The sequence below is a fragment of the Nanorana parkeri genome, unplaced genomic scaffold (genome assembly GCF_000935625.1).
Source record: "Nanorana parkeri isolate BGI_ZX_2015 unplaced genomic scaffold, ASM93562v1 scaffold20, whole genome shotgun sequence".
Taxonomy (NCBI): Eukaryota; Metazoa; Chordata; class Amphibia; order Anura; family Dicroglossidae; genus Nanorana; species Nanorana parkeri.
In genome coordinates, this window is record NW_017306288.1 from 1,715,129 (window position 1) to 1,741,138 (window position 26,010).

The 26,010-nt window shown below is 42.5% G+C and overlaps 1 protein-coding gene across 1 annotated transcript; it reads left to right on the top strand.

The window, feature by feature from the left end:
• The first annotated feature begins 15,882 nt into the window (after positions 1–15,882).
• Positions 15,883–25,477, top strand: LOC108791581 (potassium channel subfamily K member 16-like). Its single transcript, XM_018562107.1, has 5 exons — positions 15,883–16,451; positions 21,293–21,413; positions 22,549–22,715; positions 23,118–23,292; positions 25,236–25,477. Exons 1-5 carry the CDS (start codon positions 16,257–16,259, stop codon positions 25,475–25,477), a joined length of 900 nt encoding a protein of 299 aa, XP_018417609.1. The 5' UTR covers positions 15,883–16,256.
• The last annotated feature ends 533 nt before the right edge of the window (positions 25,478–26,010 follow it).

Sequence of the window (26,010 nt, forward strand, 5' to 3'; positions counted from 1 at the left end):
ATATCCATAGGGAAACACTAGGAACTAAGAGCCGACAGAAACACAGCAAGGAGGGAATACAGTCAACCAGGGAATCCTCAGGGGTACGCAGGAAGACCATGGAAATATAGACAATCTCAAGAAACACGGAGCTAGATCGCAGGCAATGCTAGGAACACAGGGCAGCTAACTGACTTGTTGCTTGAACCCTGAGCAACAGGTGAAGTAAAACTAAATAGGGATGGTAGAGACCAGATTGGCTGCAGCCCTGCTATGGGAATAAGCTGGCAGCCCTGCACCTAGGACAGAGGTGAAAATCCAGATATGTGTGACAGTCTAAGGGGAATATCACTTGGCGTCCGACTCCTCATGCCTAATGCAGGTCTATGGAAACTGCATTGACCATAATGACGTCCTTGATCCTTAGACCGCCAACATCAAGGGGAGAAGAAGATGCAAGCACTGGTCTAGCAGCCCAGAGGAAGCCGATGGGAGGGAGATCAAGTAAGTAAATCAGCTTTTTCCTGTCCTCTAGGCATACATGAGCAGTTAACCCTTAGGGAAGTCTTTTGGTTTGCCTGGAGATTAGCCACTAATCTTCCATGTGTTGCCTCCCACTTGTTATCTACCCACAAAACATGTTCTATTTCAAATGTAGCAAGCTCAGTTATTACACAACATGAGGTCCTCAGTGCTCTATCTACTATGACTGCCATTTCGTGCCAGGTAGGTTCTTTTGCTATTGCTATTCTTTATTGGATATAAAAATATTCTCTCAATGTATTCATCTGTGATCATTTGGGTGTCCAGGTCTTAAAAGGCATTAAATATTAGCGGGGCTATTGTTCAGCCAATGCAACGTTTTGTATTGTAGAGATCTCACCTCATATAAAGCAACTTTAAAAGGGACACAAAAGAGCAATGTCACAGAGTCTAAATGAACTACCCACTCGGATACCTCAATACCAGTCCCGCATACACCCCAAAAACGGTCACAGACTCCATAAATAAGCTTTATTATAAAGCTTTTACTTACAGTCAGATAATGACAATGATGGGGCAATTCAGTCTTGGGCAATATCTGTCCAACACAGCACAATAGTCTGTCTGTCTGTACAGGTATTTCTATGTGGGCACTGGAAGGTGCGATGAGAGCCTACATCAATTCAACCCATTCTGTAGGAGTGCGATACCAGTCATTGGGGCTGATTTATAAACCGCTTACATGTAGGGTTGCCACCTGTCCTGGATTCACCTGGACAGTCCAGGTTTTGAGTCCTTTTTGTGCTGTTTCCAGGTTTCAGGCCAGCTGAAACCCAGACACAGCACTTAAAGGACTCAAAACCCAGACTGTCCAGGTTAATCTGGGACAGGTGGCAACCCTACTCACATGGCATTACCACCACTAGATGGAGCTCAGGAGCATAGGAGATTTCAGCAAATAGCTGGGCAGAAGATTTGTAAATCTGACCTTTAGTGTGGCCCATCACTTTTGCAGCCAAATTAGTATTTGTTAGATGTTCCTATATACATAGCATAATTTTAACAAAATATATAAAAATGTCAGCTTATATTTTTAGATTCTCTTTTCTGGAAAGTTCAGCACTGAAATATCTTACTTAGCTCTCCCTGTCTGAGGGGGGTGGGGGTTTCCCATAATTAGCCCTATTGGTACTGTGCTGGCAGATTTTATTATCACTTGTAATCTAAATAAACAGGACTGTCTGTCCTCAAGCCATTGTGTGTTAATACACTTTTAAATAAACTGTCCCTCAATCTGTCTCGTTATCAGCTCACTGGCACCTTTTTTTAAAGCCGGATACACAATGAGCAAATTTTGGCCGATTCAGCAGGAATCGGATGAAACTCACTCTGTTGGTGATCCTATTTCATCAGTAGAAGTCAATCATCACATCCACTTCTGCCAAAGGAGATATGAGGAGATTTCTCAAATTTGGCTGCAAATCCACCCATGAGTTAACATACTCGCCTCCTCCAATGAGGACAGAAATGGACACCCAGCCTGGGACCTCCTTCTGTAGACACTTCAGTGGTCACTTCCAGCTTTGGACCTCTTTCTGTAGACACTTCAATGGCCACGTTTACCTTGTTTGGTCACTGCCATGAAACAAACATACAATCCTCCTGGGTGTCGCCGAGTGACTATGTTGCGGTGCTCAGGGGTTGTCCCCTGTTATCCCTTGTTCATCCATTGGTGACTATTGTCTAATTATCATAAACCCTTGATTTTCTGAAAGCCTCCTCCAGTTAGGTGGTTTACTACCCTGGGAATTTCCATTTGTGCAGGTTGATTTTAGTTATAGGGGGAACACTTCCTAGTAAACACCCCTATTAGGATCCACCTTGGGGCACACACCTTACAGGAAGGTTGTACTCAATTTCATGCTAAGAAAAATGTGTCTGTTCACAAAAATATAGGAAATATCCATGTGGACACTTAGCCTGTGCATTCTCCTCAAATACGTCAGTTGCTGTTCTTGAAGAAACTCTAAAGCTGGCCATATACCTATAGATTATCTGCAGATTTTCTATGGTTAGATGGAAAAAGTACAACAGATTCCTCCATCTACGCTAAACTGTGTGGATGGAGGAATCTCCCATTGAGCCAAGCTTCAGTATCTTGCTAGTCGGACCCGCTGGCTCTCAAAATACCTGAACAATGCCTGCATCCAATCAGACTGCTCAGGTATTTTGAAAGCCAGCGGGGCCGACTAGCAAGATACTGAAGCTTGGCCCAGTGGGAGATTCCTCCATCCACACAGTTTAGCATAGATGGAGGAATCTGTTGCACTTTTTCCATCTAACCATAGAAAATCTGCAGATAATCTATAGGTGCATGTCAAGCTTTAATATTTAAAATTGACTGTGCAGTTTGTGTTTTTGTTTATAACTTATGTTTAAACTGTGATAAGCCTCAGCCACTTCTGGTTGTTCTGCCAAATTAGCATCTTACACCTTATCTATGTATACAAGACAGTGTACTCTGAACATGTATGATACCACACCCTGGCCTGACACTAATTTAGCTTTTATCATCTTAAAGTATTCCTTAATTTACTTAATATGTTTGGTCATTTCCAAGCGTCACAAAGCATTGGTCTATATGGTAAATATGACAATGATCAATATTCTGGTCAATTGCAATGGGCAATACCCACTGGCGAGTGAGAAACAAACTTGAACCATGTCCAATACAGTACTGTGCGTGTTACTTTTTGTGCTGCTGAATGCAAAAGCAAGGGAAAAGATTGAAATGTTAGGTGGACAAAGAGCACCACCCCATGGACTTCTTGAATAAGTACACATATCTGTTCCAGCAGCAACTCGCCCTACAAAATCTGAATGAAGTACAGAAAACCAGCTTGGTTTGAGAATGGAAACTGTGCCAAAATTGGGGGAAAGAGATGTGGTTGGTTTTTATTGAATTGGTAGAGCACAGCTCCAGTTAAATTAAATCATTCTACCTAACCCACATTAATGTAAGTTTAAATAATATTCCTGTTTTCCCTTGCTGCCAGATTTAGGAGGATGGAAGAATTGGACTATATGTTAATAGTACAGGACAGAAAAGTGTGCAGAGGGCTGAACTCATTAGTGTGCTGCTTCTCCTTCACAGTCCAATCACAGACTGGGGGGGCAGGATGGTGTCCATCTGTGTATCTTAATTGCTGTAGGTAAACGCAGGTTACTAACATGACTGTGCTGTCTGGCAGAGCTGTGTAAACCTCAGGCCTGGACAGACAGCAATACAAATCTTTTGGCAGGTAAAACAGAACCTACATATGTATTTTAACTGTGCATGTCTATTGCTATTTCCCTGGTGTCTGGCTTTACGCTGGTCATGCACATTGCAATCACATTTATATGTAACAAAACTGTCTGATGTGATGCCATAACTATACATGTCATTAAACTTGCATTCAGGCAGACAGGATTTTGGTTTCACATACACTTTAAGGGCATGATTTATAAATCATTCACCCCAACATACATTGGCTGAATGCATTCAAATGGCATTTCCACCACTAGATCGAACATAGAATTTCGTATGCTCCTCAGCTCCATCCAGTGGCGAGACTGCCATACAGACAGCATTCGGCCAGTGTATGCCGCGGCAGGTGACTTATAAATCATCCTTCAAGTGAGTATACTTAGCAACGTTGTGCATTTTTACCAATGGGGCACATTTCAGCCTGCACCAGTTTTATAAATGTCCCCTCCGGGCCAAAAAAGTGGGCAGGGGTCTGTAGTGGATAGGGGTGTGAATAATTTGTCTCTAAATTATTAGAGGAGGAAATTGGAGTGTCCTTAAACAGGAGTTCAGAGACCTCCACGGTAAACCATGGAAAGTATATAATTAGAATAAGGCTGTTTGAGCACATTCATCGTTAAAAAAGATCATACTAAGGCACATGCTGTCCATATGTATGTAATAAGGTGCTTGGTAATAGAGCGCAGAAATCTTTTAACATACTCACTGTTATATATATATATCCCAGGATATAGGTGCTCCTAAAAAATTACATTATAGATTACAATGAAGGTAGGGGCTGCCACTCAGGTATGCAGTAGACATGTGTCTACTGCATCGAAATTCGTACGAATTTTCCTGAAATTCCGAATTTCGGAGCATCCGAAATCCGAATGGCAGTTTCCGAATTATATCCGAAATACGAAATTCCGTTAACGAAAGCGAATTTTTTGACGGCGCACAAGTCTAGTATGCAGCTTTTCCATATGTCTAGAAAAGTTTATAACCTGTTTTTTTTATATTGAAACGTTAGGGTGCCCACACACCTTACGATAATTGCTGTAAATCCCGCGATCGTACAATTATTGTAAGGTGTGTGGAAGCCGTGCGACCTCTACTACTGCAAGGTCGCACGACTTTAAACATACGAACATGTTCTATAACCCGCCGAGCATCGTACGATGTTCGGCGGGTGTGTAGCATGTTCGTAAGATAAAAGCCAGACGGGCCGGTGTGCGCAAGCGCACACTACCCGTTCGGCATTGCGGTCATCAGAAGCCTGTCCCTCAGGGGGGCGCGGCTTGCGATCATCGCAAGTACGATCTGCCTGTCCAAGATAGGACAGTTTTTTTAAGTACCTTACAACCATCGCAAGACAAAAGTCTTGCGATGGTTGTAAGGTGTGTGCCCAGCCTTAGGAGCAGGTTTTTTAATTGGGTTTTTTTGAGATTGTACTAACTAATATTGTACACCATCTTAGTTGGTTATAAAGTCATTGTGCATTTGCCATTTTCACACTGCATTGAACAAGTCTGTTATTTGCACCTCTTTTGCAAGTCTGGTTTTTAAATGTACCTTTAGGCCTGGTTCACACCTATGCATGTTTGAGCAGTTGGAAATGCATGTTTGAGCAGTTGGAAAAGCACTTTTAAACACCCAACACAAAAATTCCCAAGATTTTCAATGGCCCCAGTTCACACCTGAGCAGCAAAATGCCAGAAGGAAAACGCCAAATGCCCAAAAAGGTACATGAGCTTCTTTGAGCAGTTAACAGCGCGTTTTTGTGCCATAGACTTTAATGGAAACACCCGAAAACGCGACGCAAAAACATGTTGCACATTTTCATGTGCGTTTTTGTACATTTGTATGCACCTTCGTCCATTGCCTGCAATGATTCTTAAGCTGCCAGTCAAAACGCGCGTTTTCATGTACACGCATAAAATGTGCAACACGCGCGTACGAACACACAAAAACGATGCCGTCTAGGTGTGAACCCGGACTTAAGGTTGAGATGGCCTAACCCCCAGGTGCGCTTCTTTTCTTTTTAACCATTTCTATGCATATCACCAGTGTGGGCTCCTAATAGAGAAACTTTTGTGGGTCGCCTCCACCCTAGCTCCTTTCATTGATCTCTCCCCCAAGAAATAGTATATGAAGAAAAAAACATGGAGGAAAAGGGTTTATGGAGAGATATGGTAGACCATGCGTAAAATTATATCAAATTTATTATGTTGTACATAAATTAATTTCAATAAAAACATTTGCTTGGTCGAAGTAGCTGATAAAACTCATAAATAGCATTATTAAATACATACATGGATGCAATATTCAAATCTAGACCAACATAGTTCATCCCTCATCATTGACTAGCCCAACATACATACATTCATTGATAAAAATTTCTAAAGCCCAACAGCCATGATTCGTTTGACGTAATCAGTTCATTGGTGTGTTCTTCAAGGTATATTTCAAATATTTCTTTCCAACATGATTAGTTCCCTACGCGTTTTGCCCTTAGGCTTCATCAGGGGATCAGACTAATCTATCAAGGGAATAAAAGTTGTTTATATAGAATATCATGTATTGTAGGTGGTGACATATATTCCTGTGATTGATCCCATATGCGGATAACCCCCTTCTTTATCTCTGAGCGGGCGTCTGGCACTCACCTAAAAGGGGTGCCTGGAGGTGGGTGGAGGTGATGCGGGCAAGACCGGAGTGGGCGGCTCACTTCGGCCCATCCATCACGTACCGTCCAACATCTCTCCCAGGACCCCGGGGCCACAAATGGAGGGATATCCTGGGCAGCTTCAAAGAGCCATATGAAAGCCCACTCGGAGCAGTGACCTGAGAGGATTGTATGTAGCAGAAATCAGCTATAAATACTGATATTGCTTCCTAACTTAAAAATAGTGCATGACAATGTGCAGATTATAATATACATTTCTTAATCTTTCTTTTTGTCTGTGGCATGGCCCCTATTGGCCATCCTTCGCCATGGACTTTGGAATACGTCCTCTTATAGGAAAATTGTGTTGTGTGATCTCGTGCACTATTTTGTTCTAAACGTATGTATCAGTGTTGTATAAGTAGTGTTTTTAAATAAGTATGTGAGTGAACAATTGTTCGTACATTTAAAGACATTAATTTGCTACTAGTTAGTGTATAAAGCATGTGCATAGGTATATATGATCTCAGCCCTAACTGTTGTATATATGTGTCCCAAATCTTAAATATAAATGGATACTCCTAATTGGTACTCCTTGGTTTAGGGTTCCCATAAAAAACACAAAAACAAGATTGAAAACTTAAAAGGTGTGTCAAACCTAATGGCTAACAGTAGGAATTACCAGCAACTGAATTCTTATATGTGGCTTTCCTGCATCTACTGGTTAAGTAACGCAACCTCTGAGACCTCTGGTTGTTATTGGAATATTAAGGATGCAGCCAAAACAACAGCCTAATAACTCCACCACTTGGATTCAAGGTCAAGCCTGTGAATGGTGGGCCTGCACGGGCTTGTAACCAGGGTGAGTGTTACAAGCCCGTGCAAGCTCGGGTGAGTGTATGACCGCGTACGGCCGCGTCCTCCCATAGGGAAGAGCAGGCTGCTCCATACAATCACACGCAGCAACTGTCCTTCCCGGGAACGGCCCGATGCTGCTGTGCACGCCCCACGGATCTGTGCGCCCCCACTCTATGCTGTGTGAATGAGGCCTAAGGGTTTGCTATGAATGGCACTTCTCCAAGCTAACAGCCTGCTCCCTACATGCCAAGGAGCCCTACAAGGATACAGTCATACAGAGGCAGCACAGTTTGTATAACACTGTGAGCCTGGCAGTGACTGCCAGCATAGTGAGACACTGAACCAGCGTGAGGCTGTAAGCCAACATTTGTGACACAATAACAAGAGTCTATCTGATCATTTATCTGGGGGAAGAGTGAGAACTGCCCAGCAGATGTAATCAGTGTCGGGCATTGGTAGGAGAGCCACACAGAGCAGCTAGGTGAGGGACAGCAGGCTGGCTAGAAGTGGTCACCCTGGGTGGCTGGATGCATGCAGTACAACAAAATTCAGTTATTTGTCTGGAATGTGTTTACATTTTATAAAAAGGATGGGTGCATAGAAATACGTTCTGTTTTTGTTAAGCATAACCACATTTTTTGTTTATGATAAAGTAGTGAAGGGTTAAAATCCCTGTTTTAACAAGCAGTAGATATATGCATAAACATAAAAAAACACAGTGGAGGTGAATGCAAGCAGCCGGCAGCGCGACCGTCGGATGGAAACCGTGGGACAGGAAGGGACAGCAGTCTGCGCTATATCAGAGACCGGCACCAGCGCTGGAGGGAATGCTGAATACAAGTGGAAGGAAGAAGATGATCAGATCAAGAGGCATCATTTAAGGTAAGTCCTTAAAGCAGTATGGGGGGGGATTTGTGACTTTAATGTAACTTTAAGGGGGGGATATGATCACCATGTATAAATACATAAGTTTAAAAAAAAATCTGGATGTATTCCTAAATGCACAGAATATTACTAGATATTGAGTTCTTATAGGTATATTAAGCACCAGAGATTGTTGATGAATCTGTATTGATGCTTTTTCTGCCTGGAATTCAGCTTCAAAGTTAAACATCTGGTTTTGTATACAAATACAACACTGTAAATATTTGCATATAAGCAAATGTTTTCCTGGCTGAGTTTGGACATTTTCCACTCAAATATTTAGATGCAAATGTATCAAGAACTGAACAAATAAAACATATCTTATTTCCTTTACAGCCTATGTATTGGAACGCAAAGTGGTACAAAGATGTCAATAGGAAGGGATGAGCCTGTTTTCGAGGTGTTATTGTGGTGTTTGTGATCCATGGGATGCTAGCAAATGTCTCTGGGACTAAGAGATGCTCATTATCCATAGAGAGGGTTTCCAATTTCCAAATTTTGTTGCTAACAGGTACAGTGCTTAATTTTGCTATATGGAAGAGAAAAGGGGCATAGTACAAAGCGTGAGCCCATGTCACCTATCACCTGACTAGAATGGACGGTACCAATGTTCCAGTAACACCTGTAATTCTTGCAGCATTATTCTCACTGAATCCCAAAGTATAGGGGCTGTCCACACTGACCACTTTTGGTAAGGCCATTTTTTCCACTGACCACCAGTCTAAGGTAGCCCTTCTCTCACTGACCACCAATGTGGTGTGGCTAATGTACCATGAGCTCTAGATATAACTTTTATTAGGGCTTCCCAGAGACCTAAATACTATTTCAAAGGTTCCTCTATTGAAAAAATGTTGAGAAAGTCTGCTCTGAGGCTTCTAAAGTACCAGCTATAATGCAGTGCTGATAACTTTAGATGCTTGCAGGTGCCCTTTATATTTTCATGAAACACTTTAGAACCTCTGAAACGTAGGAACACTTCACTATGCAATTGCTAGGTTCTGCCGAAAATAGTCAAGGGCTGGTGTCAAGATACCTCGTTCTGGTATCCTACAATACTAGTGTGGCCAGATATGTCAAAAATACATAAAGGAAACCAGACTCAAGCCTAAGTGAAGAAATACAATTTATTATATACACACAAAAAAACACAAGTGGCAAAAAGCATAAATACAGCAACCTATGACCAATTGAAAAGCTGAAAATGAACTATGCACAGAGAAGGGGAATGATGGGGAATCAAAAGTAACAGGGAGTAAGACAGATCAGGAACAAGGTCTAGAACGGGTATCAGGTTCAGGACAAAACAGCTCCAATATATACAGGCACACAGGGAAGGTAGGCACTGGAACTACAACATTCAAGGCCAGGGAACAAAGTGCCACCAGCGGTGTTCTAGTTCTTGACAGCTGGCCTACCCCTTTCTACCTCCGGCAGTGATATTTTGGAAACTGAGGCTGCCCATCGCTTTAAAGAACCTATCAAAAGTGTTGAGCCAGCCCTCAGCTTTCTCATCAAAAGTCTGTAAGATCCAGATGCAGACACTCCTGTCAGAGTAAATAGAAGGCGAGTGTAGCTTCACCTTTAGCAGCCCCCCAAGCAAGCCTACTGGTGCTAGGTTGGCCCCAGGACTATATACTCCACAAAGCTATATTCTCCAGCTGTAGGATGTCACTAGTGGACCCACGATAGAAAAGGGTAGACATGCTGTACAGTCATGGAACAAACAAGATGGTAGACACTCAAAGTGGAACAAAGACTGGTGGTAGACAGTAAGCGTATCTATGAGCATAGTAAAGGGCAGGGCAGGCGGCACACAGTGGAGGTTTTCGAGAATTCAGCAAATATCAGGGCAAGCAGTGGAGGTAGCAAAAAATGTAGTAAAGGTCAGCCACAGGAACAAACACACAAACTAAACAGACACTGACAAATGCTGCCCGGCAACCAACAAGGGAGCTAGGAAAAGTACAGGGCAACCGCAACACCTAGTAAGCGTTTGGAGTAGTTGAAAACGGGATGCCAGCCAGTAAGAAGAGGAGCAGGACCACTTCCCACCCTGGCATCTGGGAGACAAGCTGCAGTGGGAAGGAGAGAAACCACGTCCTGTTGTCCAGAAACCTGGACTTGAGTCACCTCTGGATGCAGAGAGAGCCAGAAGCCAATAGCAAGTGCATTTGGTAGACATAAGTATGCAGGCTATCTAATAAAGTCAAGATTTGTCTATCGATGGGGAGTTCCAGGGCCCTCAGGAAAATAAATAAAGGTATGTGCAGGCACCTGAAATCTCCAGTACTAGATAATGACTAATTTAGATGCTTCGTAAAGTAAGATGTAGACTTTACAGTGAGGAAAGAGTTACACTAATTTCCTGCTCTGTCCCTTAACAGCTTGCTCCTGAGAAATCCAGTGCTTCTAGGTTCTGCCCTTCCTGTATTTGTACCATTGCTGCTTTAAACAAGTGTTTCAACCTTGAGATAGCCTGTTCTATAGCTGGTGATTGTTATACAGCCTGCTCTGAACTGGATTTCCTCCGGTTTGCCCAAACTGATTATATCAGATAACGCCATATATCAAGCCACTCAGACCTCACTCTTTTTAGTAGAAAGGATCAATATATCTACCAAACCTGCAGATAGTTCCAGGACATTCGGACAGTTCTGTGACATTGAAGCATATTAGGGAGTGAATATCAAAAGATATTTTATGACTTTGATATGGATATAGGATGGGCTCTACCCCTTTGGCCATCCACCTCTGGAAGTGTCTCCCTACCTGCTAGGAGGATATGTTCTGCCTCCTGAAGTGGCCATAGGTTGTTTGGACCTGCTAGTTCTGATGCCTGGATCGTCGTCAGGATTTCCGACACCAGCGCATCAGCCCGATTGCAACAAGTCCACTCACTGCATGGCTCCTGCAGGCAGGCCCCATATAACCGTTATGTCGGTCTCTAGATGATTGTATAGACCCAAAAATCGACAATGTTATATGGACACGTAGCTTGTAATATGTAGGGATGCAACAACTAATCGACAATCGATTATAATCGATTATTGAGAAAATGGTCAACTTTTTAAATCATCGATTAATCGGCTTCTGATTGGTTGGTCCTGTTTACGGCTCCACACACGCTGTGCGCCGCACCTCCTCCCCACCTCACGTCCACCGCCCGCCCACATCCAATATCGGCACAGGGGCGTGGGCAGAAGTAGTAAGGAGGAGCAGGTGTGGGGGGATGACAGCTACCGATAGACAGGTAAGCCTGCACTTTCCCACACATGGTGCTCTATAATGTATTGCTGGGATTTGTATTCCTCTATAGCTGATGGTACATTGTGCTGTATATTATACATAGGAATACAAATCCCAGCAATACATTATACACTGTATGTATAATGTACTATTGCTGGGATTTGTTGTACTCCTCTATAGCTGGTGGTATTCTGCATTGCGCTGTATAGAGGACTACAAAACCCAGCAATAATTCATTATACAGCGCAATGCAGAATACCACCAGCTATAGAGGAGTACAACAAATCCCAGCAATAATACATTAGACAGCGGTGCAATGTCGAATACCACTAGCTATAGAGGACTACAAAACCCAGCAATAGTACATTACACAGCGCAATGCAGAATACCACCAGCTATAATGTACTATTCCTGGGATTTGTTGTATGCCTCTATAGCTGGTGGTATTCTGCATTGTGCTGTATAATGTACTATTGCTGGGATTTGTTGTATTCCTCTATAGCTGGTGGTATTCTGCATTGCGCTGTATAATGTACTATTGCTGGGTTTTGTAGTCCTCTATAGCCGGTGCCATTCTGCATTCATTGCTGTATAATTTTACACTTTTCATTTCACTATATTGCACACCACACTTTTGTTTCTTTTTTACTTCCCCCGCTCCAAGCTTGCTCCTGTGATGGACTACACTCAATACAAACTAGTAGTCCATCACTGGAGCCATTTTTTAAAATGTATGTTATTTTTTATCCGATTAACTGATTAATCGAACTTTATAATCGGCTAACTAATCGATTTTGAAAATAATTGTTAGCTGCAGCTCTAGTAATATGTAATATCTTCCTATGACTGATATATTGGATTTTATTAAAGATGAGCAACAATTCCTCTGATCTATGAGAAGGACAAATGTTTCTCAGACCATGAGGAGCCCAGTGTATATGGATCTTGTGTGCCCTGATGTGGTTTGCAGCCGAAAGGTCCACAGCTGCCCACTCTTATCTGCCCAAGAACCTGGAAGGTGTGGGATCCTTCAATCTCCAGGCTCAAGCTGTCTATTCAATTCCTAATGATGGACATCTATCTCCTCTTGTTCTACTGATCAGTGAAGTTATAAAATATCTGCTAATCTGGCCTGTTATCTTTATAGTCTTTAGTCCTAATTAACAACTGAGATACCAGAATCACCCTCTTAACCCTTTTTATGGCTGTATCTAATTAAAGTCAACAAGCAGAATGGCAGAGCACCCATCCATTAGCAGTTGCCAGGTTTATAGAAACACAAGTGGGCCTGGTAGAGTTAACGACCCAGGTGACTCAGTACTCACTCTATAGTCATAAAAACAGAGTTACATTATCAACTTAATTTCATAACTTGGAATTGGAGAGTGAAATTGTAAAATTAATGGCACAAATAGCTGGGTCTCGTCAAGATGAGAACATACGTACCAAGAATGGGCCCATTATGGTGTTTTGAGGCCAAATAAGTAACATTAAACTGCCTTGACAAAGCATATACCATACAACTACCGAATTTAGACTTGATTAGAAGCTAATTTAATGAAGCAAAATAATCCATAGCCTATTCAGGATTAGCTCATGATCCTAGAGAAAAATGATTAATAAAATGAACATTAACCGTTTGGAAGGAGCAGAGGAGGACCTCGTAAAGGTTTAGCCCCCCTGCTTCCCCTCTCCTGCTCTGCCTTAGGGGCTGGCTCTGTGACACCCCCGAGAGGGCTGACAAAAAGATGCTGCAGGGCAGCTAAAGAAGGCTCTTGTTCGTAACATCAAGGAAAGGAACTCTTGCATCATAAAGAAGTTTGTAACATCCCAGAAGAGTTACCCTTTAATATATGGAAATCATCTGTGCAAGTCTTGCTTGGAGAAGAACCACTCAGACTCCTTTTTTTTCTTTTTGAACTCTGGACTCTGCCAGAACTCATAAACCCAGGACTTTTAAGTATTCTCTTTTTTGTATTTTGTTCATTTTACTGTTGTCATATACAGGTGAAACTCTGAAAATTAGAATATCGTGCAAAAGTTAATTTATTTCACTAATGCACCTTAGCCGTCTACCAGGAGATTTTGGAGCACTTCATGCTTTCTTCCACAGACGAGCTCTATGGGGATGCTGACTTCATTTTCCAGCAGGACTTGGCACCTGCCCACACTGCCAAAAATTTTCTGAGATTGTGGATCTGGGTTTTCATGAGCTGTAAGCCATAATCATCACAATTATGACAAATCACGGCTTGAACTATCTTGCTTTGCATGTAATGAGTCTATCTCATATATTAGTTTCACCTTTTAAGTTGCATTAGTAAAATAAATTAACTTTTGCACGATATTCGAATTTTTCGAGTTTCACCTGTATTTTATCTCTCTTTATTAATATATTTTTCTGTATATTTTTCAGCACCATTTCTTTTATTAAAGGACGATCTTAAAAATTGTTAAGCTTCTCTCTACGCTCTAAACAAGAACTTAAAGTATCCTTGGCTCTGTGAAGAGCGCTACTGTATAGTGAGACCTGTCATAATCCTGTCTGAGAGGACAGCAATATCATAGGCTTTGTTAAAGTGTTTTGAATTTCCACCACACTTGCTGGAAACGATGCGTGCTTCTGTTAAAGCATGTGGGGGCAGCTGATTATTGGTGTGTAAAGGGTTAACTGCGGAGTTAACCAAACCTAGTGATGATTGCTGGCCTGAGATTGTTGTCCCGGGATCTAGGAAATCTCTGTGCAGGGTGAGGCTGAAAGTGGGATCGCCACATCCTTGTGACAGCTCGCTCGGCTCAGAACTGTGTATAGTCACGGGTGATTGACGTACAGCAGGTTCGGGCCTGGCGTACTTCACACAATACAGCCCAGGGTGCAGTGCACAGTTCTATCTGCATAACACTGGAGGTTTGCTTACAGGAGGAGAGCAGAGAGATGTCACATTAGTGGGCATTTGCTTGGTCACTGTTTAATAAGCAGGCTGGGGTTGTCTCCTGGGCTTAGCATTACTTCCTTAAAGAGGAACCTTATCCATATCTTCAAAATAACAAGACACCTTTAGAAATGTTTAATAAAGCCAATCTACAAACAGATACTTCTGGATAATTCCCGGCTTTTTATTTTTTGCATACCTCATTTTTCTTTGCTTCGCCAGTCTGCTGACAGTGGCCATTTGAACAAAGGAGAGGTTACTAGATCTCTCTTTACTTCCGGGAACTCTGGCACATGTGACTAGGACATGTGATCATGCACATCATCTCAGGGAAGGAAAATGCTTTTTCCTGAGATCTCGTGAGATTACAGATGAGATTTCCCAGAAATGCTCTGCTGATGTAACCTTCCTAGGATACAACGCACATTACATCATTTGTGCCAAAGTCGACCAGGAAGTGGAAAATAAGAAATTGTAAGCAAAAGAAAAATATGATTGTTTAGCTCATGAATGTCAGATGATTTCATATCAGCATGCAGACCCCTACAGATGACTTTTATAGGTTTGCGCAGTGTGATTTAATGTTTTACAAGTTTAATTGGTGATGTCACATGACGCTTAGTCCAGGAGTACTGTGAGCTCAGCCTGTGTTATGATGCCCCCCCCCCATGGGTATTTCCATGACAAGCTGGGCTCACAGGAAGTGAGTTAAATGGTGATTGCCATCATTCAATCTGGAAGACGAGCAGCATTAGACATCTGGAGCGGAGTGTCTGCAGGGGACAGTGATGGAGAAGAGATATTACTTTTTTCTTTTTACTAAACCCTACTCTATAGAATCTATGGTTTCCATACTCTGTACTGATGACGGCCAAAAAGTGAAACATCTGTATGCAGTTTGCAATAAATAGCTCTATAATAGTAGACAATATTTGCACTATACACCAGTGGTTATAGATGTGTATCTAGCAAAAGAGGTGTAAAGCATTGGTTTACATGGCTCCACCCAGTCCTGAAATGAGGAATAATAATATAATTTCTGTGACATCTTAGACATGTGAATACCTTCTGTTTCAAGAATGTGCTACTGTGCTATGCATGGATTAGAGCCTGGGCTTTTTGATGGCTTTAGTCCCTTCTCACCATATTTTTTTTCTCACAAGGTAGATTTGGGTTGGAAATCCTTTTATGTTCTTGCTGTGTTTGTATATTATTCCCCAGGTGCTGCTCAGGTTTCCTTCCATAAACCAAAACTGTAAATAATACCTCATCTTTACTGTGCGACTCTGGTTGTAAAACTAGCCCGAAGGCTTGTATTGCCGGCACTATATAAACACATAAAATAAATAAACACAACTGCCAAAGTGCTTCAATGATTGTTATGTACACGTGTACCTTTCATTTTGAGTTTTGCAATAAGTGACCGGGCTCTTCTACTAAATTTTCTTTTGTCCTTCATAAATCCACAGATAATATGGGACTTCGTTAGCAGATGGCGTCAATCCCATTGCCAGATACAATAAAAAGAAGATACACCCAGCAAGCTATAATAAGGCAAATCTTTTTCAGTACGTGTTGTTTAAACATATTGCGTAATAATTGCTCTGCCCTGTATATATCTGCAGGAAATGTAAACTGTGTCAGAATTCAAAGTACAAAGAGTTTACAGGGAGAGTGAATGGCTCCTCCCTAGCTCTCCCCGTGAAATTCTTTGCTTCCATAAACGGATTCCCATTGGGAAGGACAGGTCCTTGACCCTCCAAGCATAAAGGAAAATTCTCTCTAGGGCACTGACTTTCTTGATTCTCACAGTCAGCTCAAGTACTGGTGATGGAAACAGACTGAAATAAGAAGCACTGGGAATAAGAGCAGCAACATGTTTTCTGGGCTATTTCAAAATGTCCTGCTGGCGTTTGTATTTTGCATGTACCTGCTGGCCGGGGCGATGATATTTCAGATGCTGGAGCAAGAGGCAGAGACAAAAGTGAAGGTGAAAACAGAGGACCACAAACTACAATTCCTGAAGAACTACACGTGTCTCACAGAAGATGCCGTGAAACAGCTGATCAGTGTAAGGAAACCAGTTCTGGAACATCTATTGTCCATCAAGGATGAGCTAGAGCAGCATATCTCCCATTGTTGTAGTTACAGTTTTATCCACAGATGGGTGTGATGGGTTTGTATTGGAATGGGACAGGGGATATGAGGAGCAACTCCTGGATAGTAAAATCAGTCAGACCACTTGATTCAAAAACGTTTTTTTTTCATGTTGAATAGAGTAAGGAAAAGATAAAACCGCATTGGCTTTCTTTTCCATTTGTGTCCCAAATGGCACACAACAGAAAGTAAGAGGACATCTCTGCAAATCAAGTGAAATTCCCCCTTCTTGTAACCAGAAACCAGTGTCCCCATTGGAAGTTTTCTGCTCCATTTCTGTTCTAGTGACAACTCAAAGTTTTGGATTTTCCCTTACATTCAGTCCCATTCGAAAATGGTCACCGGGACAAACAGAGATGGTAAATCTCCTTAACCACTCTACGTCTGACCATTGTAGCTAAGCGTCCAGATGGCACCATTACTACGGTGAGTGGACGTACCTGTATGTACATCTTAGTACACTCACACATTTTAGAGGGTAGTAAAGTGCCACTGAGCACTAATAATGGGGGTTAAAATGCCAATGACCACCAGTGATTGTGGGTTTGTTGTTTGGGGGAAGTTTAAAGTGCCACTGACCACCAATAATTGTGGGATTGTTTTGGGGAGGGTGGTTCAAGTTTATCCGTGACATCAAGCCACACAATGCAATTTCAGTGCAAGAACATTTCAACCTTTCAGCTTTTCATCCTTTCAACTCTCTTCCACGGAAGACTTGGCTTCAGTGGGCAACTTTAAAAGAATAAGCACGCATAAAATAAAATAAGATCACCTTGCAGGGTCTTCTTTCCAAAAACGGGTCATTTTGGGGGTGTTGGCACTGTCCTGGCATTTTTATTTAACATTTTGTATGCTAGAAAGTATGTGAAACTAACCTGAAAAATTGTCTGGACAGGAAGAGGGTAACATGCTGGTCCCGAAGAGGTTAAAGCTGAACTCCAGGGAAATGAACAAACTACCCTTGCAGTGGGGCTACCACGCACTGCAAGGGTTACATGCTCATTTTTGCCTAGGGTACCAATTAATGGCACTTTTCTATACCCAATCTCTCGCTCCTGCAGGTTCCCTCCTCTCTGTGCTACCTGTCCCCAAAGCTACCTCTCCATGATGCTCTGTCCATTCATTTCACTCCAATGTCATCACGTATAATGCAGGACAAGCAGTCTTGCATTGAAAGGGTGGTCACCAGGGTCCACCCACAACCTGGAGCATCAGCCGGAACAGGAGAGCACCAGCTGCCGGGGAAGTGAGGGAAAAGGTAAGTAAGAAAAACTGCTTTTTAAAAGAGAAGCCAAACCTTTTGCTATACTTCCCTTTTGGACCACAGGAGTACATTTAGGGCTCTTGCACACGGGCGCCGACTCCTGTACTCTGTAAAAGCCGTTGTATTCTTGCTAGCTGAGCCCAGGTTGCAGCGTACAACCTCACACTAAAGTCAATGGCTCTATACTGTTGTCAATATGCATATGCCGGCACTGCGTAAACCCGCCATGCACATGGACGTAACATTTTGGATGCAGACTGGGTGAATCTGAGATTTTACATCCATACACATGTGCGGATTTATGTAGTGCCAACATATAATCGCAGACAAAAGCATACAACCATTGACTTTAGTGTGAGGCCGTACACTGCACCTGGGGCTCAGTCAGCAGGAATATGCAGACTTTCATGGAGTATGGGACCTGGTGTCTAAATGCAAGAGCCAATACTAATACACTCCTAGGACCCAAAGTCAGCATATAGCAGGCTAATGCCTGCTATCAGCTGACAGCGCACAGCGTGCCACAGCTAAGAAGGATCCTGACAACATTGTCGAGATCTACCCAAGCTACATGACAGGTGGCTTTGCTCTCTATGCATGGCTGACCGCCAGCGCCAGCCGTCCACACCCCTCCCCTGTCTGCTTCAGTGACTGCTAATGAACAGAGAGGGAAGGGGGGACAGCCACTGCTCTACTCTGGGAGCGGAGACCAAAACCTGACTGATCCGTAATCATGTCATCAGTCAGCTCTCGGTCTTTGGAGCCTGTGTGGGACAGCAGCAGTGTCCCACAGCAGCTCTAGGTTTTGGGGAGAGTATGTTTTACTTTCCCCATACATCTCCTTTAATGATACCCTAGGCAAAAACTACCATTTAACCCTTGCAGTACAGGAGCAAGCCCCACTGCAAGAGTAGTTTTTTTATTTCTGCGTTAACCTGGACACAGTAATACAAACCTAACAGGGCTTCTAACTCCTCAACACTCTATCCAAAACAAAAAAAGATTTTGGCTTTAGCTACACTTATAAAAACTTCCCATGCTCCCTTATAGTCATTCTAAGCAAGGTATCCAGTGTGCCTCTAGGGCAGGGATGCAGCTTTCTACTTTATGAAACATTCCTCCACAATAGCAAACATTAACAGGGTTATTCACTAAGCTGCCAGAGGTGAATAACCGAGCCAAAGTGAAGTGAGCCAAACAACGGTCGACTATTCACTTCGGCCCAGTATGGCTGATTTCAGCCGTATATCGGCTGAAATCAGCCGTACATAGGCTACCTTCGGCCCTTCGCTCAGCCGAAAATGCTCTGCATGTTCGGCTGATCCGAAGTGCAGAATGACTTCGACTCAGCCGATCCAACATCTGGATCTACTGAGCCGAAGCTCCGGCAGCTCACTCGCTGCCGTTTGCCTCTATTCACTTAGGGGACGAACGACTGTGAGTGAATAGCCGAATGCTGCTGAGCGGCATTCGGCTGGCTATTCTGCTCGGTACCTCGTTGGTACAGAGCAGAATAGAAAATAGTAGTAAAAAATAAATAAAAAAGGTTAGAAAAAATGTAAAACATGTAAATAAATAGTAAAATAAAAAAATAAAGATTTTTAAAATAGAAAAAAAACTATTGGGCGGAGCCAGCAGTGACAGCTAGTTCCGCCCAACTGTTTTCTATTGGCCGGGACCTGCTAGAGTCTTCTAGCAGGTCCTGGCCAATGAATAACAACTGGGTGGAGCCGGCCATGACGTCACAGCTTGCTCCGCCCAGTTGTTATTGTTTAATGACAGATCAGTGCCCCCAGGTAATTTGGGGGCGCTGATCTGTCATTGCAACTGGGCAGACCCAGCCGTGAGATCATGACCGGCTCCACCCAGCTGTCATTTGTGGAGCAAAATCGCCCCGCTTCGGCTGACACTTCGGCTCAGTGGAGCCGAGGCATATGCCTTCGGCTCAGCTGAGCCACTCAGCCGCCTTTGGGTGCTGTACGGGCTATAGTGAATAGCCCGTACAGCAGCCCTTCGGTTCGACTGAACTGAAGGGCTCCAGCGGCCGAAGAGAGCCAGAGGATCAGCTGAAGCTACGGCTGCATCCTTCGGCTCTTCTGTGAATAACCCCCTTGAATAACCCCCATAGAGAATGACACCCTGTATGTAACAAGGTGTTTGGTGGACCTGTTGTTTATTCTTGACAGTTGTAGGAAATTACAGCATTAAGTCTCACTACAGCAGTTCCCCACAGCAGTTTTGCAATGCTCTGTGTATTTACATTGCTGTATACTGTAGATATCCGTGGTTATTCTTTTTATGGATAGAGTAGAACAATGCAACCCTGGTACTCGGGCTTTCCCAAGCATTTACAAATATAGAAATACTTAAAATAGACTTTAATGAGTTTTGCTGGCTGAATGTTTTGGATGTTTTGAATGTAGTTTGTACATAGTTACTGCCTGCTCCTATTGTGCAATTTCCTGGTACATTGTACATGCATTGCTCTTATGCCATTTAATCTTTTTGATCAGCTGGAACCATACACGTGTAAGATCTGCAGCTGCATTGAGCAAGTGGGCTCCTTATTCCTTGCTTTAAAGATCCCAGTATTGGTGTTCCTATAGATTAGAGTAGGGATCTTCAGGTTGGTGTAGAGTTTTCCAGTATATTTGCAAGTGTATACTTACCTGTGTGCGGAAGCAGTATTCTCTATGCAGAGGTCTGGCATGGCCCCTGCTGAGTCAGAGCTAGAGTTCTCTAAGCAGCAGAGAGCACAAGCTTTTCTGATTGCATTGCTAAAGGTTTCACTCAGCAGGGTACCGCTGGGTAGAGTCTAGGGTTGCCACCTTTTCTACAAATGAAACCCGAACACTCTAGCGCCGCGTGTGGCAATTTTTTTTGTGAACAATATAGAGGAGAGAGGGAGAAGAGGCAGCCAGGGGAGGGAGTAAGGAGGTCAGCTATAGAGGACTATGAATCCTAGCAATACATTATACAGCAATACAAAATAATATGAAGCTACATACTCTGTGCTGTTCTGGGTTGGTGCCCTGATGTCTCCAGGTAGGCTGTGCGGGCTCTCAGGTGGGCTGTGCAGGCTCTCAAGTGGGCTGTGTGACTCTCAGGTAGGCTGTGAGACTCTCAGATGGGCTGTGCGACTCTCAGGCTGTCTGAGCAATGGTGTCTCACCAGAGGTCCGCAGTCGGGCAGCACGGTGTCAGGGAGCCGGAGAAAGAGGAGGAGGACCAATCACAGATGCGACAGCCGAAGTAAAGGGACCTTAGATTGTAAACTCCTTGAGGACAGGGACTGATTCGAATTTGCTCTAAATGTAAAGTGCTGAGTAAATTGTCATCGCTATATAATAATACCTGTAATGAATTAATATGTGCCAAGGGCAGGTGACTTCTAAATGCAGCCCTACTTTGGAAACATCTATGATCTCTATTCATTTCATAACTGTTCATTTGCATAAAATGAATGCAACTAAAATGTGTTCTTTACATCAGGTTGTTACAGAAGCAGTCCAACAGGGGTTAAACCCTTTAGCGAATGGCACATTACCCAACCACACTAATTGGGATTTTGGCAGCGCCCTATTTTTCGCAGGAACAGTAGTGACCACCATAGGTAAGATCTGATCTTTATATATTTGTGCATTTTTCCAGTGATAAAATCAAAAACTTGCTCTACTCCAGTTTATTCCTCATTAAATATGGCAATAAATTAACCATTTAATCTATAGTCATAATTTATACACACATAGGGGTGTATTTATAAAGCATTCGCTGAGCTGTTCACTCTGCAAACATCTGACTTTCAGATTCACACCGCATCACAGCAGCTAGATAGAGCCGAGGAGCATTGGCAAGAGTTAGGATTAGTGTTACAGGGAGGGTTAGAGTTAGGTATACAGGGAGATTTAGAGCTAGTGATACAGGGAGAATTAAAGATAGTGTTACAGGGAGGATTAGTTTATTAGTTTTAGGGTTAATGTTTGGGCACAGGGAGGGTTAATGTTAGAATTACAGGAAGGATTAGTGCTTGGATTACAGGAAAGATTTAGGATTATGGTAACAGTGAGGGTCAATGTTAGGATTATATGGATGATTAGTGTTTGGGTTACAGTTACAGGGAGGGTTCACATTAGGATTGCAGGGATTAGTGTTTGGGTTACAAGGAAGATTTGGGGATAAGGTTACAGAGGGGATAGAATTAAGGTGGCAAGAAGGATGATGTTGGGGTACAAGGAGGGTTACTGTAGTTTTAGGCTTAATATTGGGGTTACCAGGGAGGTAAGAGTTGGGGGTAGAAAGAGAGTTAGGATTTGGGTTAAAGACAAGATTAAGGCTAGTGTTACAGGAAGGGTAAAATGTGTAACAGCAAGGGTTAGTTTTAGGGTGAACATTGGAGTTACAGGGAGGATTAGTGTTACAGGGAGGATTAATGTTAGTTATCATTAAGGTTACAGAAAGGGTTAATGCTTGGGTTAAAGATAAAAATATTGTTAGGATTACGGGGGAATAGTGTGAGGGGCTATTCGGATAGGTTATTAGTATCAGCACCAGGAGCACTGCACCAAAACTACCAATTCCATTCTCCCTACACTGAATATTAATGCATTGCTTGGAAAGGTACCTATTCATCTAGGGTTAGGCTAGATCATGCTTGTTTGCTATAGGCAACAAGTCCAAATTATTCTATTTTTTTCCCCTCAAGTTTTATTTAGAAATATCTCACTTATATTTTTGTTATTCCCTTTTAGGATATGGGACAATTGCCCCCAGAACGGTGGGTGGGCAGATGTTTTGTATGGCCTATGCATTATTTGGAATCCCCTTGAATGTCATTGTTCTCAGTCATGTTGGTAAAAATCTTTCTCATTGGTGTAAAGGATTTGGAAAGCTTTTGGTTAAAAAAGGAGTAAAAAAGGTGAGTGGGTTTTTTAAAATTTTGTTTTGTCTATATTTTATATCCCAAAACTTCAATAATTTAAAAAGAAACATTATCCAAGGGATTCAGTACATTCATGTTTGCATCGGTTATTGTGACACGGCTATCAGCAATGGCTACAAGCACAACTAAGTGAGTCCCTCCCCTACCCTCAACATAACCCCTGAAAATAGTCCTTTGCTACCCTTCTACATTCTACCAGCACTCAGTGCTTAAAAAATACCAATACCAATACAACAAAAAGAAATAAACACGAGAATGCCTAAACATTTGTAATTGCAATAATAGCTCTCTTATATAAACAAATCTGTGATATCACTTTACTCTGTCCTTCGGTATATTAAAGTAATAAATAACAGCACTTCTTTTTTTTCCCCTCAGAAAACGGCAAAGGTCCTGACAATAATATTTTTCCTTGTGATGGGCATTTTCATATTTCTGGGATTTCCACCCCTGGTATTTAGTAAAACAGAGGGCTGGACATACGAGGAAGGAGTGTATTATGCCTTCATTTCACTGAGCACCATCGGCTTTGGCGATTATGTAGTAGGATCTGGTATGTGACCTTTTCATAACTAATCACAGGCCCACACTTTAAAAATAACCTGTCACCTTGTCCATGCACGGCAATGTGACAGTGTCTGTAGAAAGGGCATTTCCCGACTCTCTGTACTCACCTTTCCAGTGCTCTATCACAGCTACTTGCTCCTCTGCAGCCAGAACTGAAATTGGCAATGTTTTGGGGTCTTTGGTGGTGCAGGGGGTAAGATAAGTGTAAGAGCGTCAGGGATGCCCTTTGCAAAGACACTGTCACTTTGCCCGACATGAGTTTTATTTAATAAGACCATTGCAAAGAGCAAAGCTGTGCCTTAGGCGGAGAGACAGAAAGCTGCTGATTGGTTGATTTGTGGTGATGGTTACTGCCATCTAGTAAATCCATGTGTATCTGGGTTTCGCTGTGTAGAAAAGATTTGGTTTAAAATCACGTGTACGCTAACAGAAAGTACACTAGTCTTTTCTGCCCCCCCAACCTAAAGTAACACAACTTCCCCCACCCCAGATGTATACTTACCTATATCCTGCACCTTTGGAGACAGTCCTATAGAAGTCTATGGGGATCAACTGTACTGACACTGCCAGCACAAAGAAGAATTCCCTGCAAGATGTAAACATTGCAGTGGGCCACATCCGAAAGATACAGGTAGGTATCTGGGGCAGGGGAGGGTGGGTTGCAATAGGTTGGAGGGAGAGGGGCAACATTTTTTCCTTGACAGAACACTTTTTATTTAAGACTTACCCAGCCAATGTAGACCAGCCATCTTGTAGCCTGGAGGGTGGAGGTAAAGATCTATTACTTTTGAATTCATTCTTTTTTAATTTCACAGGTCTTTATTTATATTTTTCCCACACTGCCTTACAGACCAAACTCCAACAAAAGAGTCAATGACATGGGTTGGAACACATTAAAACACTGCCAGATATGCATAGAACAGTAACATTGTACATATATATGAAGCCCAATAGCACTTTGTAGGTCAGTAGTAGGCAACTGGGGCACTCCAGCTGCTGTGGATCTACAAGTCCCAATGAGGCATTGCAAGACTCTCACAGAAAGAGGCACGATGATATTTATAGTTTCAACACAGCTGGAATGCCACGGTTGCCTACCCCTGTTGTAGGTAGTGTTTTGGTGGTTACCTGCAGTTACTGTCCCAGAAAGCAGCAGACCCTCTAAAAACCACAGGACTGGTAGCCATTTGTAATCACAAGAGGCCAGCCTCAAAAAATTTCCTTTATGCAGTCTTCCTCATGAACTACACTTTCCACTTTCCTTTTACAAGAAGGCGTAGTGCTTATTGTTCACTTGTGGGCATTTATTTTTCTTTTAAGAAAACAGAGCCCAAGTCAGTGTTTAACCCCTTCATGACTGAGGCCTTTTTTTCATTTTTTGTACCCATGTTATATTCCACATTTTAGGCCTGAAAATTACTTAGAACCCCCCACGGGGCGGGGGACTTTTTAAAAAAAATTTCATTATTATTATTAGATTTCTTTTATTTAAATTTAATTTAAAAAACGAAGGGGTTAAAATAAAAAGCAGCTCTGACTCTAATACACCTTCTCTCTGACACTGTTCCCTGCAGTAATACTATTCCCGAAAACAAAATGTCCTTGGTCTTCCAAGTTGAACATGTAAGTAGGGTGACATGGACCCATCCCCTGAGGGGACCTCACTATCAACACTCACAGTGTAATGATGTAGAGAGTAGTGCTCGCCTTAGTACGTCAGCACTGCTCTCTGCATCCAGGGCCACCCAACACTGGGAGGTGATCCTAAGAGAACAAAGCATGCCATGTGACTGACCTGAAGACATTAGAAAAGGCTTATTATATCAAAAAGACAGCAGGGTGATTCGAAGGGGAGGTGAGAACACTAGAGGGGTGGAGGGCTGAGCCTGAGTTGGGATTTAACTGAGCTTATTCTTTTCTTATTTTTAGGGCAGAAGCGTGCTTATGAAAGTAAAGGGTACCGCGCCTTGGTGTATTTCTGGATCATATTTGGTCTTGCGTGGCTTTCACTCCTGATCAACCTGCTGACTTCACTTTTAGAAGATACAGAAAAGAAAATAGCTAAAGATCTCCGCAAGAAAGTAAAACACAGGAAAGAAAAAAAACAGGAGACAGCTTTAATAGAGGTGACCCAAAAGCCCGCAGTCAAACATGAAAGTAGTGACATTTGATTAGGATGGTGTTAGTATGTTACAGTGTGTTGTGTTGTTTTTTAATGTGTGTACACCACATTTCAAGTGTCTAACCGTTGTTCCTATTATGTAGAAATTGGATGATAGCACACCAGCATTTTTCAACTGTTTCTTTATTGAATTATACAATGGTCACATAGGAGGTGAATTGAGACCTCTAGAAGGCCTTGTGATGAATAGAGGGGTTCTGTGTGACTAATGATTCATAAAATAGTCACACAGAAGATGAATGGAGACCTCTAAGAGGTCTCCATTCATCTCCTGTGTGACTATTTTATGAATTAATAAAGAAGCAGTTGGAATATGGCGGTGTGTGGTCATCCAGTAACTTATATTAAAGACTAGAAATCGAATGGGGCTTTGAAGGTGCCTATTGGCACACAGCTAAACATAAGTGTTTTTTATAAAAACATATTTTATTCAAAATTTGTTAAAACGTATTATCACTGATAAAACCATTCCCCCCAGGTTACAATCTGCAATTGATGCTGAAGTCTTTGGGACAACTATCT

Coding starts and splice junctions, on each gene's coding strand:
- LOC108791581 (XM_018562107.1), top strand. CDS start 16,257: ATGTTTTCTGGGCTATTTCAAAATGTCCTGCTGGCGTTTGTATTTTGC. Junction 21,414..22,548: donor AACAGTAGTGACCACCATAG/GTAAGATCTGAT, acceptor ATTCCCTTTTAG/GATATGGGACAATTGCCCCC. Junction 23,293..25,235: donor CGATTATGTAGTAGGATCTG/GTATGTGACCTT, acceptor TCTTATTTTTAG/GGCAGAAGCGTGCTTATGAA.